Here is a 14,780-nt window from a genome sequence, read left to right on the forward strand (position 1 = left end):
CACGCACCCGAGAGCGAGGAGCTGAGAGGAGGCAGCAAAAGCCGAACAGCCCATGATGAGTTCTCCAAGAAGGGAAAAATCTATCCAACCAATGGCAGCTTGATCTGGGCTCCCATGTGGCCGGATGATTTTGTAGCTCCGAGGCACCCCAGAAGAGCAGCTTTGGTGGCTTTGCTCTCCACATGACCATGACAGGCAGGAGAGGAAGCCAGTTCTTGGGATGTCAGAGACAAGCAGAGGCTACTCCTCAGTGCTTCCTAAGATTCCGAATAAACCTTTGGCCACAAAACAAGGATTTTCTTCTTTTTTTTTTTTTTTAAGTAGGCTCCATGCCCAGCGTGGGGCCTGAACTCCTGACCCTGAGATTAGGAGTCACATGCTCTACTGATGGAGCCAGCCAGGTACCCCCACAAAACAAAGGCTTTGAAGGAGGCCTTTCTGGAGTCGCTCCTGTCCTGACGTGCTCTTACTTCTCCCTTCACCTGACCGGATGTGCAATATACTCTCTCCCCAGGTATTCCTCACAGAGAGCTTGCTGAAACCGGCAGAAGGCAAAAGCCCTCTGTCCCTCTCTATCCCGTATTCATCGTGCTGCAGGGCCTGCTGGGCCCCAAGGAGGACAAGCAGGGTAACAGTGATGTACCGAAGAGGCTCTTTCCAAAAGACGGGATTTACCACCTTCGAGCTAATGGCTGAGAGGACGGGGGACAGAACAGACATCCAAGGTAGGCTGTGCCACACGGAGACACGGTTTCTAGACCCTTCCACCCTTCCACGCAAGTATTCTTTGGAAGCCATAATTCTGTGGAAAGGGGGCAGGAGATTTATTTAACCCGAGCCTGCAGGCCTCTCCTGCCCATGCTCGGACTTCTACTATGTTCCACCGGCCCCCCACCCTCTTGGGCAGGTCTGTTCAGATTCCCATCCTGCTGTAGGGCCTGGATCCCAAAGCTTCCTCTGTGCCTGACCTGTTACTGCCCACCACCCCCTGTTGTGGGGTCCAGCACCCATTACCATGGTCCGTGACCTGTATCTGTCACTGGCCTGCCCTTCGTCTTCCTCAGCAGACTGAGGTCCCCTGAAAGGAGGGAGTGTGTGTTTTCATTCTGCGTAAAGCTCTTGTGCAGACTCAAGGATCCCCAGTTCGCCCCCACGGGTGTGTGTGTGTGTGTTTTGCACGAACACAGCCCACCAGGTTGCAACTTTCCTGTTGCCGGCTCACATGGAGAGTCCTGTGTGGATGGGAGTCGGAGACGGAAATGTGATCGTCTTTGAGAGCGGGCCGTCCTTATTCCTCTTCACCATCAGTGGCCAACTGCTGCAGCGATTTGAGGACCACCAGAGGACCATCGGCAACTTATGGGTGGTAGGTATAAGCCTCCACCTACCACCCGGCACTCGGACTCGGGGCCGCTCATCCCAGGTGTCCTTTGTAGGATTCTGTGCACGTCCTCAGCACGTCCATGGATGACTCTCTGCATTTGTACATGTGGGAAGAGGAAGGCCGTTACCCATACCTCAAGAGCTGCTGTCATCTGGAGCACGTGGGCAGTGACTTGGCGCCGAGCTGGTAAGCCCTGCTTCTGTGACTTCACCTTTCCTCAAAGATTCCAACTCTTCCATATGAAAAAATGAAGGGCTAATAAGTGAGGTTTTTAAAAAAAAATTTTTAAAGGATATATATATGTATATATGTATGTATGTATGTATGTATAAATAAACTTAGGTCTAAAAAGAGAATTACTAGCTCTTAGAATATGTTCGCAGCCCATGCAGTACATTTCAAAAGGCTTTCCAAAAGGGCTCCCATTAGTTTGCCCACAGCAGAATATGGAACATCGACATCTTCAATATCCTGTCTTTATTAGCAAGGTTTATACCTTTTTTTGAGTTTGTCATTTGGGTTGCTGCTTCTTGGTTTTTGTTTGTTTGTTTGTTTGTTTTTTAAAGATTTTATTTGGTAGAGAGAATGAGCAGAAACAGAGGCAGAGGGAGAAGTGGGCTCCCAACTGAGCGGGGAGCCTGACGTGGGGTTCGATCCTAGGATCCTGAGATCATGACATGAGCCGAAGGCAGGTGCTTGGCCAGCTGAGCCACCCAGGCACCTCTCAGTAATTTTAAATATATCCCCTTCATATCACACGTTCCATATTGTGTAGCATTATGTCTTTTATCCATCTAATTTCTTTTAACAATGCAAAGAAATTTTATGTCTCTCCCCCAAATAGAATGCAGTTGTCCAACATAGTTTGAGTTTTGACAAAAACATAGTGTCTTTTAATCAGAAGTACAATCAAACCACAGAATATTTCCATCATCCCCCAAGTTTCTTAGGCTCCGTTGCAGACTCTCCCTCCTTTCATCCCCAGCACCAGGCAACCACTGATCTGCTTTCTGTCCCTATTTTTTTTTTAAGATTTTATTTATTTGTTTGACAGAGAGAGATCACAAGTAGGCAGAGAGGCAGGCAGAGAGAGTGAGAGGGAAGCAGGCTCCCTGCTGAGCAGAGAGCCCGATGCGGGACTCCATCCCAGGACCCTGAGATCATGACCTGAGCCGAAGGCAGTGGCCTAAACCACTGAGCCACCCAGGCACCCCTCTGTCCCTATTAATTAGTTTAAATTTTCTAAGCTTTTATGTAAATGGAATTATATAGTATGTATCCCTTTGTGTCTTGCTTCTCTTGGTGAGCGTGGTTTTCAAGATTCACCCTCCTGTGGTGTATCAGGAATTCACTCCCTTTTGTTGCTGAGTGGTGAGGGCCCTATTGTAGAGATGGGCCACAGTTCATCACCTTGCCAGCTGAGGGTCATTTATGTTGTTTCTAGCTTGGGATGAACATGTTTCCATATTTACATAAGAGGGGAACTGTTGGGTCATATGGTATGTTTGACCTTATAAGAAACTGCAAAACGCTTTCCTAGGGGCTATCTATCTTTTTATTCCTACTTGGTTCTTTTCCAGTTTTGTTTTGACTACTTTACATTCTGAAAGGTGTGTATTGTGCTCTCATTATAGTTGTACTGTGTATTTCCCTAATACGTCAGGCAGCTTTTCATTTGCTTATTTGCCATATCTTCTTTGGTGAAGCATTGGTACAAACCTTTTGTACATTTTTTAGTTGGGTTGTTTATTAATATCGAGTTTTGTTAGCTCTTTATATATTTGGAACATAAATTTTTTTATCACATAAGGATTTGCAAATATTTTCTCCCACTTTGTGGCTTGTCTTTCTACTCTAACAGTGTCTTTCAAATAGTGGGTGTTCTTAATTTTGAATCTCCAATTTTTCTTCTAAAATGATTGGGCTCTGGATGTGTATCTAGGAAATCTTTGCCTAACCTGAGGTCACTATGGTTTTCCCCTTTGTTTCAAAATTGTACAGTTTGAGATTTTACGTGTAAGTCTATTATCCATTTTAAATTAAATTTTATATAGGGTAAGATATAGATCAAGGTTTTTTTTTTGTTTTTTTTTTTTACATACAGGTATTTAATTATTCAGCACCATTTGTGGGGGAAAAAATTCTTTCTCCATTGAATTGCCTTTACATATTGCCAAAAATTGACCATATATACATGTTATATAACATATATATGTGTGTTTTAATTTTGTATGTATATGTTATATGTATATGTGTTAATGTTATATAACATAGATATGTTAATTTCAAGATTCTTTTGTCCCAAGGACCTATGTATCTATCCTTTCTCTAATAACACACTACTTTGAAACTATAACTTCATAGAAATTTTAAAATCTGATGATGTGAGTCCTCCACTTTGTTCTTTTGCAAAATTACTTTGGCTATTCTGTTTCCCTTGTTTTCAACATATTTTTTGTTTTTGTTTTTTTTGTGTGTGTGTTTTTTTTCCCTACATATATTTTAGAATAAGTTTGTAAATGTCTACAAAAATTCTGCTGGTGGGGGGGGCCCTGGCTGGCTCAGTCTTTGGAGCATGTGTCTCTTGATCTGGGGTAGTGAGGTTGAGTCCCACATTGGTTATAGAGGTTACTTAAGGGAATTTTTAAAAAAACTAGGGGCTCATTCGGAAGAGTATGCAACTCTTAATATCAGGGTCATAAGCTTGAGCCCCACGTTGGGTGTAGAGATTAAATAAATAAATAAATTAGAATCCTACTCAGATGCACAAAAATTCTGCTGGAGTTTATACTGGAATTCTATTGGATCTATAAATTTTGGTGGGCGGGGGGGAATGGCATCTTTACAACTGAGTCTTCCTATCCATGAACCTTATGTCTCTTCAATTTATTTAGGTCTTCCTTATTTTATCAGGTGTCTTGTAGTTTTCAGGATACAGCTTTTGCAAATATTTTGTAAGACTATAAGTATTTAGTGGTTTGAGTGCTACTGTAACAGTAATATCTTCAGTTTTCAATTTTTCACTAATAATTGGCTTTTGAAATACTAATTTTATATCCTACAACCTCGTTAAACTATTAGTCAAATAGCTCTTATTAATCTGTAGATATTTTGTGATTTTCCATGTATACAATTATGTCATCTGTCAACAGATTTTTTTCCCCTTGTTTTCCAATCCGTATGTCTTTTAGTTCTTGTTCTTGACTTACTGCATTGGATAGAACTTTCAGTAACAAGGGGTGCCTGGTTAGCTTAGTTGATAGAGCATGTAGCTCTTAATCCTGGGATCATGAGTTCAAGCCCCACGTTGAGTGTAGAGTTTACTTAAAAAAAATAATAATAATAACCCTCCACTAACAACACTGGAGCGGAGAGCAGATTCCTTGACTTTGTTAGAAAGTGTTGCGTCTTTCGCAATTATGAAATTCACTATATGTTCTTGTAATTACCGTTTATTAGGTTGGGGAAGTTCCATTCTAGTTCTGGTGTGCTGAGGGTTTTTATCATCAATAGATGTTTCATTTTGCCAATGGTTTTCCTGCACCAATTCCTGAGCATATGATTTTTCCTTTTTAGATTGTTAACAAGACAAATTACAGTGGTTGGTTTTTCGTTTTAAGATTTTGATTAGAGAGCCCATGCATGAGAGGAGGGAGTTGTGAGGGGGGGGGCGTTGGGGGGAGAAGAAGAGGGGGAAATGGACTTCCAACAGAGCAGGGAGCCTGAAGCAGGGCTAGATCCCAGGACCCTGGGATCATGACCTGAGCTGAAGGCAGATGCTTAACTGACTAAGCCACCCAGGTGCCCCACAACCATGAATTCTTTACTTTTTTAAAGAATTTTTTTATAAGATTCTATTTATCTGAGAGCATACATGAGAGCATGTATGTGTGAGAGAGAGCGAGAGAGCACACGTGCACAAGCAGGGGATTGGAGCAGAAGGAGAAGCAGATTTCCCACCAAGCAGGGAGCCCAACATGGGACTGGATCCCAGGACCCTGGGATCAAGGCCTGAGTGGAAGTCAGATGCTCAACTGAGCCACCGAGGTGCCCCAACTATGAATTCTTTAATGGTTATAGTACCATTCAGATGATAGTACCATTCTGGTAGTTTGTGGCTTTCCAGTAATTAGTCATTTCATCTAACTTGTTCCTTTTAGTCTTTTACATATCTGTAGATTTCAACTCCTTCACTCCAGATACTGGTCATTTCTTTTCTTTTTTATTATATTAATATTATATGTATTATATTACATATAATTATGTGTTAATATATGTAATAAACATATAATATTAATACATATAATTATGTATTAATAATATGTAATATTATTTATGATAATATTAATATAATAAAAAAGAAAAGAAATGACCAGTATCAGGAGTGAAGGAGTTGAAATCTACAGATATGTAAAAGACTAAAAGGAACAAGTTAGATGAAATGACTAATTACTTAGTCAATTATCATATTATTTATGATAATATTACATATAATATTAGTTTCAGGAGTAAAGACCCATGGATTGTTCAAAAATTTATTTATTTTTCAAGTGTTTGTATATTTTATTGCTATCTTTTTGATTTCTAGTTTAAATCACTTATAGAGAGCATACTCCACAATTTTTTTCCTTCTGTCTAACTTTGCTTTATGACCAGGGAATGGTGTATGTTGGTGAATATTTGATTTGTGCCTGAAAAGGATGTGTACCCTACTCTTGTTGGGTGGAATGTTCCGTAATTGCCAATGGCATCGTCTTATCTGTTTCAGTTCCTCCATACCCCTCCTGATTATTGATTGAGTGGTTCTATCAGTTATGAGAGAAGATGGCTAAATTTTCTGATTATAAATATGGATCTCTTTTTCCTTTAAACTCCATCAGTTTCTATTTCATGTATTTTGCAGCTGTTATCTGGTACATATACATTTAGTATTATTATGTCATCTTGGCTGGTTGGCCCTCTTATGTTTGTGTAATGTCTCTCCTTGTCCTTGGCAATTTTCTTTGCTCTGAGGTCTACTTTGTTATTAACTTAGCTACTCCTGCTCTCTTGAGTAATGTCTGTATGTGACATTGTTTCCCATTTATTTACTTCCAGTCTACTTATATCATTATAACTGAAATGGGTTTCTTTTTTTGTTTTTTTTTTGACAGAGAGAAATCACAAGAGAGGCAGAGAGAGAGGAAGGGAAGCAGGCTCTCTGCTGAGCAGAGAGCCTGATGTGGGACTCGATCCCAGGACCCTGAGATCATGACCTGAGCCGAAGGCAGCGGCTTAACCCACTGAGCCACCCAGGCGCCCCAACTGAAATGGGTTTCTTATAGACAACATCTAACTGGCTTGTGATTTTTATGCATATTGTACACAGACCTGTCTTTCCACAGGTGTAATTAACTTATTTCAGCATTTGGGAAACGTTGTGTTATTTCCTTCTAGCTTCTACGGTATCCAATGAGAGATCTGTCTTTCGAAGTGTTGTTCTTCTGTAGATAAGTGTCATTTTTCTCGGGCTGATTTCAAGTGATTTTGTCTTTTGTGTTGTTGGAAAAGGAGCTGTTGTGCTCCAGTTACTACTTACAGGTGAGATGATGGTCATGGTAGCTCTAGGTGATGTTTTTGCAACTGTGCTTGGTTTGCTTTCTGCAGACGTGACAGTGAAGGCTCTAACTGCACTTGATACAGAAACTGGAGTAGGTGGACTTGGTGCGGTGGTGGTCGGTGTACCATCTTTGGCAGCACTACCTTTAGTAGTCATGCTTGAACTGGCATCTAGTGTACTTGACTGCATGGCGAAGGAGCATAAGGAAGGAGGAAGGAGGATAAGAAGAGTGAGGGGAGTAAGGGCTTTCATTTGAGATGTTCTTGCTGGGCCATTCAGGGAGGAAATCTCAAGTTATTTGCAGTCTTTAGTTTTCAGAAATTTAATGTGTTGTAGATTTCCTTGAATCTAACTAGCTTGGGTTGGATCGACTTTTTTACTCTGTAGGTTTACCAAATTTGAGGAGTTTTTTTGCTATTACTTGTCTCTGTGGTGCTTGAAGGCAAGAGGAAGGAGGGCCACCTCTACTCACCTTAGTGCAGGGGAGGAGATGGGCAACAGGGCTCTACCTCAGTCTTTGCAGGGGAGGGGTAAAGGCACTAGCCTTGCTTGGGTTAGTGTGAGGCAGGGATGGTCAACAGAACTCTACCCGCCCCCCCCCAGTTTCTCGACTCCTGGAGAAGAGGGGTCGGAGTATCACCTCATCAGTACAGGACGAGAATGGTTGACAGGGCCATGCCCCACAATGTCTACATCACCCCCATGGGGAGGGAGGCATGGCCTCTTTTAGTACTCACCTGGAAGAGGGCAGGTATCAGCAAAGGGAACAGAATTCTCTCTCTATTCTCTCTCAGGTGTCTGTAAGTTAAGCATCTACGTGCACTCAGGTCATGATCTTGGGCCCAGGGATCAAGCCCTGTGTGGGGCTCCCCGCTCAGTGGGGAGTCTGTTTCTCCCTCTCCCCTCCCCCTGCTCATACTCTTGCTAGCACTTTCCAATGAATTTAAAAAAAAAAAAGCCCTTTAAAAATATTCTCTCATCATTACTAAATAATATCTCTGATTTGCTAGATTATCTTGAGAATTCTGGCAGTGTTATCTCGAGCAGGTTGGGATGGTGACTCTTGCAATTAATAATCACCATAACTGTGTCAGATCTGTGCAGTCAAAACCAAATCTAAGAATAACTCTAGTGATCAAAGGACCAATTGATTTGGGAAGAATATCCATATCTGTGTCAGGTTCACATTTAGTAGTATCAACAATGGATATAACTACTTTCCCACTTGTCCACTGATGATCTTGTCTTTTCCTGTTGGCAGCTATGTCTCCAAAGCAATATGCGATAACATGAGCATCGTATGTGTGGTGTCGAGACTTCGTGAATCTAGCATTCTGGTGATGTATTCTTTGCGTATGTAATGTGGAAACTAATGGAATTAACCTTACATCATCTCTCTCAATGTAGTAAAGAGAATTCTGTTTGTAAACCGAGAATGACTCTTTAGTGATCTTAGGAAAGAAGGAATGATTTAACTACCTATAGTAAATCAGACACTGTAATAGATGCACTACACAGACAGAAGGCTGTCCTCTGTCCTTGCTAGCAGGGAGAGTATAGAATACTAGGGGAGTAAAACATAGCTGGTCACAAATCAATTCAAAAGGAGCTTATATGGGGGAGGGCGGGGAAGTATGACTTCAGATTGAGGCAGGTTTAAAAGCGGAGGCATCTGGGGCGCCTGGCTCAGTCGGTAGAGCATGCAACTCCTGATCTCAGGGTTGTGAGTTCAAGCCCCATGCTGGGCGTGGAGTCTACTTTTAAGAAAATAGTAAAAGTGAAGGTCACCTGTATTAGTCCATATTCTCTAAAATGTAAGCAAAACATTAATGTATTAGAAAAACATAGACGTTGATACTCAATGGCAGCTAAAAGTGACTCAGAATATGGATAGTAATAAGATGTCCAAGAGGACTAGGAAATAGGACATACAACAAAAGCTAAATCACAAAGAAGTTTCAACTCACATTTCATTACAGCCACTGTCATGGACAGGAAAAAGACCTGCCCCTTAGGTTGTGTCACTGGTTCAGGATTCAGAGTTCGGGGAGAGAGTACTAATACATCAAGCCTAAGACCCACGGGTCTGCTGTCCTGAGGACTGGAAGAAAGAAGACATGAGGGGGACATACTACTCTCCTAAGAATGAAATCTCAGTAGATTTCTCCAAGGAGCAGTGTGGGTTTCTGGGCTCTTAAAATGCCCACCATTCCCTCTTCTTCAAAATAAACTTGAAGCTGTGACCAGGAGGATAAAGGAAAGGAAGTCAGTGGAAGGTCTCTGGAGATGGACAAGGTTGGATGGAGAAGCTGGCAGGAGATGCGCTGTACACAGCACCTGGCAGTTCTGGGACAGTCACACGTCTGGTCTAGAGATAAATCAGAGTCCGGAGGAGAGTGCGTACTGACACAGGCTGGGAGTCAAAGTGTCAAGTCACACAGACAGCTGCAGGGTCTAACCCAAATACTTGTTTTTTCTTCTGTGGTAAAACACAGACTTACATTTTATAGATCTGTGTTTTTTTAAAGATCCTTTTCACTGTCATTTAGAAAAGCGATTTAAGCAGCCGCCCTAGCCTACACCTGCAATGAGGACCCTGTCCTATACCAATTTTACCTCCACCAAAAAAAATGTAGCCGTCACGAATAAGGAAAGGAAAGCCCGTGAGGCTGTTTGCTTGATTAGAATCTCTGCCGTAAAGGGGGTATGTGGCGGAGGACATGGAGGTGGATGGAAGATGGGACAGAGGCAAGGATCTGTGGGTTATGGGCGCATGAGCACAAAGAACGCCATCTGTCCGAGGAAACAGTGAACAGGATCCCACAGCGCCTGCGATATTTGAACAACTTAGAGATAAAACTGAATTGCTGTTGGGCTCTCATTTCCGGGAAAAAGTTGGCCAAGATAAGCAGAGAAAACTTTCTACACACAGCACCAAACATTGTTCAAAACTGCAAAGGCAAAAGAAAACCTTAAAATCTATGGCAAAGGGGGTTGAGTTGAAGAGAAACCTTCTTAGCTGGGGAATAAAAAACGGCAACTCCAGAAAAGTCCAGAAACGCTGCATGCCTTATTCACAGAATTTTAAAGGACTCCATGATGGAGCACAGGACCCCTGCCAACGTCGAGGTCAGGTCACAGATCTGTAAGGTGCGGGACCCTCAGAAAAGTAACAGTCCTTTCCTTGTAGGTAAACTGAAGGGAAGTCTATCCCTTGGAGAAGGATGATGGGGAGAGCAGCCTCTCTCAGCATCAGGTATGAGTGGAATAAAAACAAAGAAACCATTCCCTCCAGAGAATTCTTAACCGTAACCACACTCCCCTTGGAGGTGGAGCTGACGTCAAGGTCCCAAGACTAGACAGAGGTCACACCCATTAAGGTAATTTGACCAAGGTTTATTGTGGTGAAAAGAATTTAAGAACCCACAGAAATAATAGACCTGATGGCATTTTAGCCCCTCCTTTTTGTAAGGATCCCCACAGGGCGTTGGCAGTCCACTTTTGACCTACGCTGGGATTCCAGGCCAGGTTTTGTTTGTCTCAGCCACGGGATCCGTGGGCGGGAAGCAGCTTCTGGGAAGAGTTAATCTTCCCCTACCTGTACCAGGAAGGTGCCTGCCCTCTAGCCTAGCTGACTTAGTTACAGAAGGGGTATAGACTCCTCACGCACCCCTCACCTCTTCTTTTGGTGCCCTGGGTTGGCGGGTGCTGAAAGCCACTGCTACTGAGTGGGGGCTTACTATAGCTACAGGGAATGAAACAGAGCTATTCCTCTTATTAGAACTTCCCTTCCAGGGGCGCCTGGGTGGCTCAGTGGGTTAAAGCCTCTGCCTTCAGCGCAGGTCGTGATCCCAGCGTCCTGGGATCAAGCCCCACATCTGGCTCTCTGCTCAGCAGAGAGCCTGCTTCCCTCTCTCTCTGCCTGCCTCTCTGCCTACTTGTGATATCTGTCAAATAAATAAAATCTTTAAAAAAAAAAAAAAGGAACTTCCCTTCCAGATATCATTGCTTGAATGGATTAATCCAAGGGGTTTATAGATTTGACTAACACATTCTATTGAGTAAAGACCTCACCAGAGAGCGAGGCAGCCTCTCTAGCCCCCATCTACTTCGCTCTGCTGCGGCCACTGGAGCCAATGGACCTGCTCCGGACACCCGGGATATGGAACTGTGAAAAAGGAAACCACAGACCCCACATGGTGTCTCTTAGGTTAAGGTATCAGGTCTTGGTTGGACTTGGGGTCCTAACCTAGCTACAGTTTCAGCCCCCCAGAAATGTCACCTTTACGTGGGACTTTCCTGATCAGCACCAGGAAAGTTACTGCTGTTTCCTGGAGAACGACCTTGCCTAAAACATGGATACTTTGCTAATAATCTCCTTTTTTTCGCTAATAATCTTTTTCCCCACTCTCAATCTAACTTTTAAAAACTCTTCCTTTTTTGGAGCCCGCTGGAGCTTTTCTTTACTCACTAGATGGAAACGCTGCCCAGTTCACAAATGGATTAATAAAGCCCCTTGGGTGCTCGCTTCGGCAGCACATATACTAATAAAGCCCCTTGGACCCTTAAAATTTACATGGTTGCCTTTTTGTTATTTAACAGAATTAATTGCCCTGAATTGGGGTAGCACCATATGGGTGGTTCCAGAGAACCCAAGAGATGTCCTGCAGATGACCTTCAACTTTAACCCCTTCTCTCTGGCCGTGTCTTTCCCTTTGACCTTTACCAGTGCAACCACACGGCCCGGCCGCGGCTCTAGTGCTTGTCAGCACCTCCTCCTGCCTGGGGCTGAACTACATTCAGCAAATTTCACAGTAAGGGACACACACCACATACTGGTGTGCGGACTCAGCAGAGAGATCAGATCAGTTCTCCTGGTTCTCTACTACTAAAGGGGCAGACTGGCTAGGAAAATAAAGGTTTTTTGAAATCCTAGTCTGTGACTTTACAGGTTTCTGGATCCTGAGCATGCTTTATCACGGGCTCCAAAAACAGGCATGAGACCTGTTACCTCAAAAGCCAACTGGCACCAAATTCAAATTTTATTTTTGGAAATGGCCCAAACAAGCAGAGTTTTAGCTATTTAGCACCACAAGCTTCCAGACAGTCTCCCGGGATGAGGAACTTCCCCTCCATGCAACACTTAGTAAAGTTTGTGTGTGTTACAACCTCTTGTTCTTTTTCCTTGATGAGCCCTTCACATCCTTTGAGCCCTTACAGTCCTACATCCCAAATATATAAAGAACTCTTAAAACTCAACAAGAAAACAACCCAAGTAAAAACGGGCAAAAGACTTGAACAGCTACCTCTCCAAAGAGGATACACAAGAGGCCAACAAGTTCATGAAAAGGGCTCAACGTTGCTAGCCATTAAAGAAATCTAAATTAGAACTGCAACAAGAAGATAGTGTACACCTATTAGATTGGGGGGGCTAGGGAGGAGATGGACAGTGCCAAGAGCTAGAGGATGTGGAGCAGCCGGAACTCCCCGACACGAGACACAACATGCTCCAGCCACTTTTGTAAAGAGCTGGGCAATTTCTTATGCAATAAAACATACACTTAGCATATCACCCAGCAATCCCACTTCTAAGTACCCAAGAGAAATGAAAACTGATCACACAAAAGCCTCTGTATAAATGCTTATAGCCATTGTATTCACAGTCACCAAAAATTGGTAAAACCCAATCTCTTTCAACTGGTGAAAAGTACTCACCGGCATCCACCCGGTAATAATGCAAACCAACCTCTGGTGCGCACAAATCTCTTGGACGTCAGTGTTAGCAACATTTTCTAGATTTGTCTCCTCAGGCCAGGGAAACAAAAGCAAAAATAAACAATTGAGGCTGCATCAAACTAAAAAGCTTTTACACAGCAAAGAAGGCCAACAAAAATAAAAAGGCGACCTACTGAATAAGAGAAGATACTTGCAAATGATACATCCGATGAGGGGTTAATAGAATATTAAAATTCATAACATATCCAAATAGCATCCAAAATAAAACAAGTTCTACAACACCAAAAAACGATCCGATTAAAAACCAATTAAAAATGGGCAGACGAGGGGCGCCTGGGTGGCTCAGTGGGATAAAGCCTCTGCCTTCGGCTCAGGTCATGATCCCAGAATCCTGGGATCGAGCCCCGCATCGGGCTCTCTGCTCCGCGGGGAGCCTGCTTCCTCCTCTCTCTCTCTGCCTGCCTCTCTGCCTACTTGTGATCTCTGTCTGTCAAATAAATAAATAAAATCTTTAAAAAAAAAAAAATGAGCAGACGACCTGAATAGACACTTTTCCAAAGAAGACACCCAGATGGCCAACAGACATATGAAAAGATGCTCAACATTATTACTCGTCAAGGAAATGCAAATCAGAAACACAGTAAGACATTCCCTCACACACATCAGAATGGTTAGAATCAAAAAGACAAGAAATAACCAGTGTCAGGATGTGAAGGAAAGGGAACCCCCGGGAACTGTTGATGGGAAGGTCATCTGGAAGGCAGTCTGAAGCTTCCTCAAAAAATTGGAAATAGGTGCGCCTTGGTGGCTCAGTGGGTTAAGCCTCTGCCTTCGGCTCAGGTCATGATCCCAGGGTCCTGGGATCGAGCCCCGCATCAGGCTCTCTGCTCCGCAGGGAGCCTGCTTCCTCCTCTCTCCCTGCCTGCCTCTCTGCCTACTTGTGATTTCTCTCTGTCAAATAAATAAAATATTTAAAAAAAAATTGGAAATAGAGGGGCGCCTGGGTGGCTCAGTGGGTTAAAGCCTCTGCCTTCGGCTCAGGTCATGGTCCCAGGGTCCTGGGATTGAGCCCCGCATCGGGTTCTCTGCTTGGCGGAGAGCCTGCTTCCCCCTCTCTCTCTCTGCCTGCCTCTCTGCCTACTTGTGATCTATGTCAAATAAAATCTTTTTTCAAAAAATTGGAAATAGAAACACTATATGATCTAGTAATTCCACTTCTGGGTACTTACCTAAAGAAAACGGAAATGCTAATTCAGAAAGATATGCACCCCTATGTTTACTGCAGCGCGATTTCTAATAGCCAAGACATGGAAGCAGCCTCTGTCCATCGATGGCTGAACAGATACAGATTCCACACCCATGCACAGACACACAGACACACAATGGATTATTACTCAGTCATAAAATCTTGCCAGTTACAACAATAGGGATGGCTCTGGATAGATCTAGTATGCTCAGTGAAAATACCATATGATTGCACTTACACGTGCAATCTAAAAAAAATAAAACGAGTGCTCGCTTCGGCAGCACATATACTAAAAAAATAAAACGAAAATGAGAAACACTCATAAACACGAAGAACAAACTGGTGATTGCCTAAGAAGGGGAAGAGGGTGGGGAAGATGGGCAAAATGGGTGAAGGGGAGTAAGAGGTACAAACTCTCAATTATAAGTCATAGGGACAAAAAGTAGTCAATATTTTAATACATTTACCGTGGTGAGCATTTCATTGTGTGTATAATTGTTGAATCACTATGTTGCACGCCTGAAATTAATATGTCCACTATACTTCAATTAAAAAGTTTGACACAAAGATTTAAAAATCCTAAATATGACTCCCTTCAAATATAGGAACAAAAAAAAAAAACCCAAAACCAACAAAACAGGAGAAATGGACATAACCACTGGAGGCAAGGAGGAGGGGAGGAGATAGGAAACCAAGACTGAATAATGTACAAGAAACAGACAAACCTGGGCCTGATGGGTTCCCCAAGAGACCCAAAGACCTGGTCCAATAATAGAGTTGGGGACACAGGGGTGTGGGTGTGGGAGGTGGCACCG

General features: G+C 43.1%; 1 protein-coding gene across 3 annotated transcripts in view; it reads left to right on the forward strand.

The window, feature by feature from the left end:
* Positions 1–8,652, forward strand: part of FBXW12 (F-box and WD repeat domain containing 12) — a 42,291-nt gene extending 33,639 nt beyond the window's left edge. For 2 of the 3 annotated variants that reach the window (XM_045991464.1, XM_045991466.1), the window contains 4 exons: positions 515–725; positions 1,188–1,366; positions 1,437–1,570; positions 8,245–8,652. In XM_045991464.1, the coding sequence (XP_045847420.1) occupies positions 515–725; positions 1,188–1,366; positions 1,437–1,570; positions 8,245–8,344 (624 nt within the window). In that variant the 3' untranslated portion in view covers positions 8,345–8,652. Of the gene's footprint in view, positions 1–514; positions 726–1,187; positions 1,571–8,244 lie in introns of those variants that run through there. The other variant, XM_045991465.1, reaches the window with a different exon arrangement.
* Positions 8,653–14,780: the final 6,128 nt, after the last annotated feature.

The sequence above is a fragment of the Meles meles genome, chromosome 20 (assembly GCF_922984935.1).
Source record: "Meles meles chromosome 20, mMelMel3.1 paternal haplotype, whole genome shotgun sequence".
In the NCBI taxonomy this organism is placed as follows: domain Eukaryota; kingdom Metazoa; phylum Chordata; class Mammalia; order Carnivora; family Mustelidae; genus Meles; species Meles meles.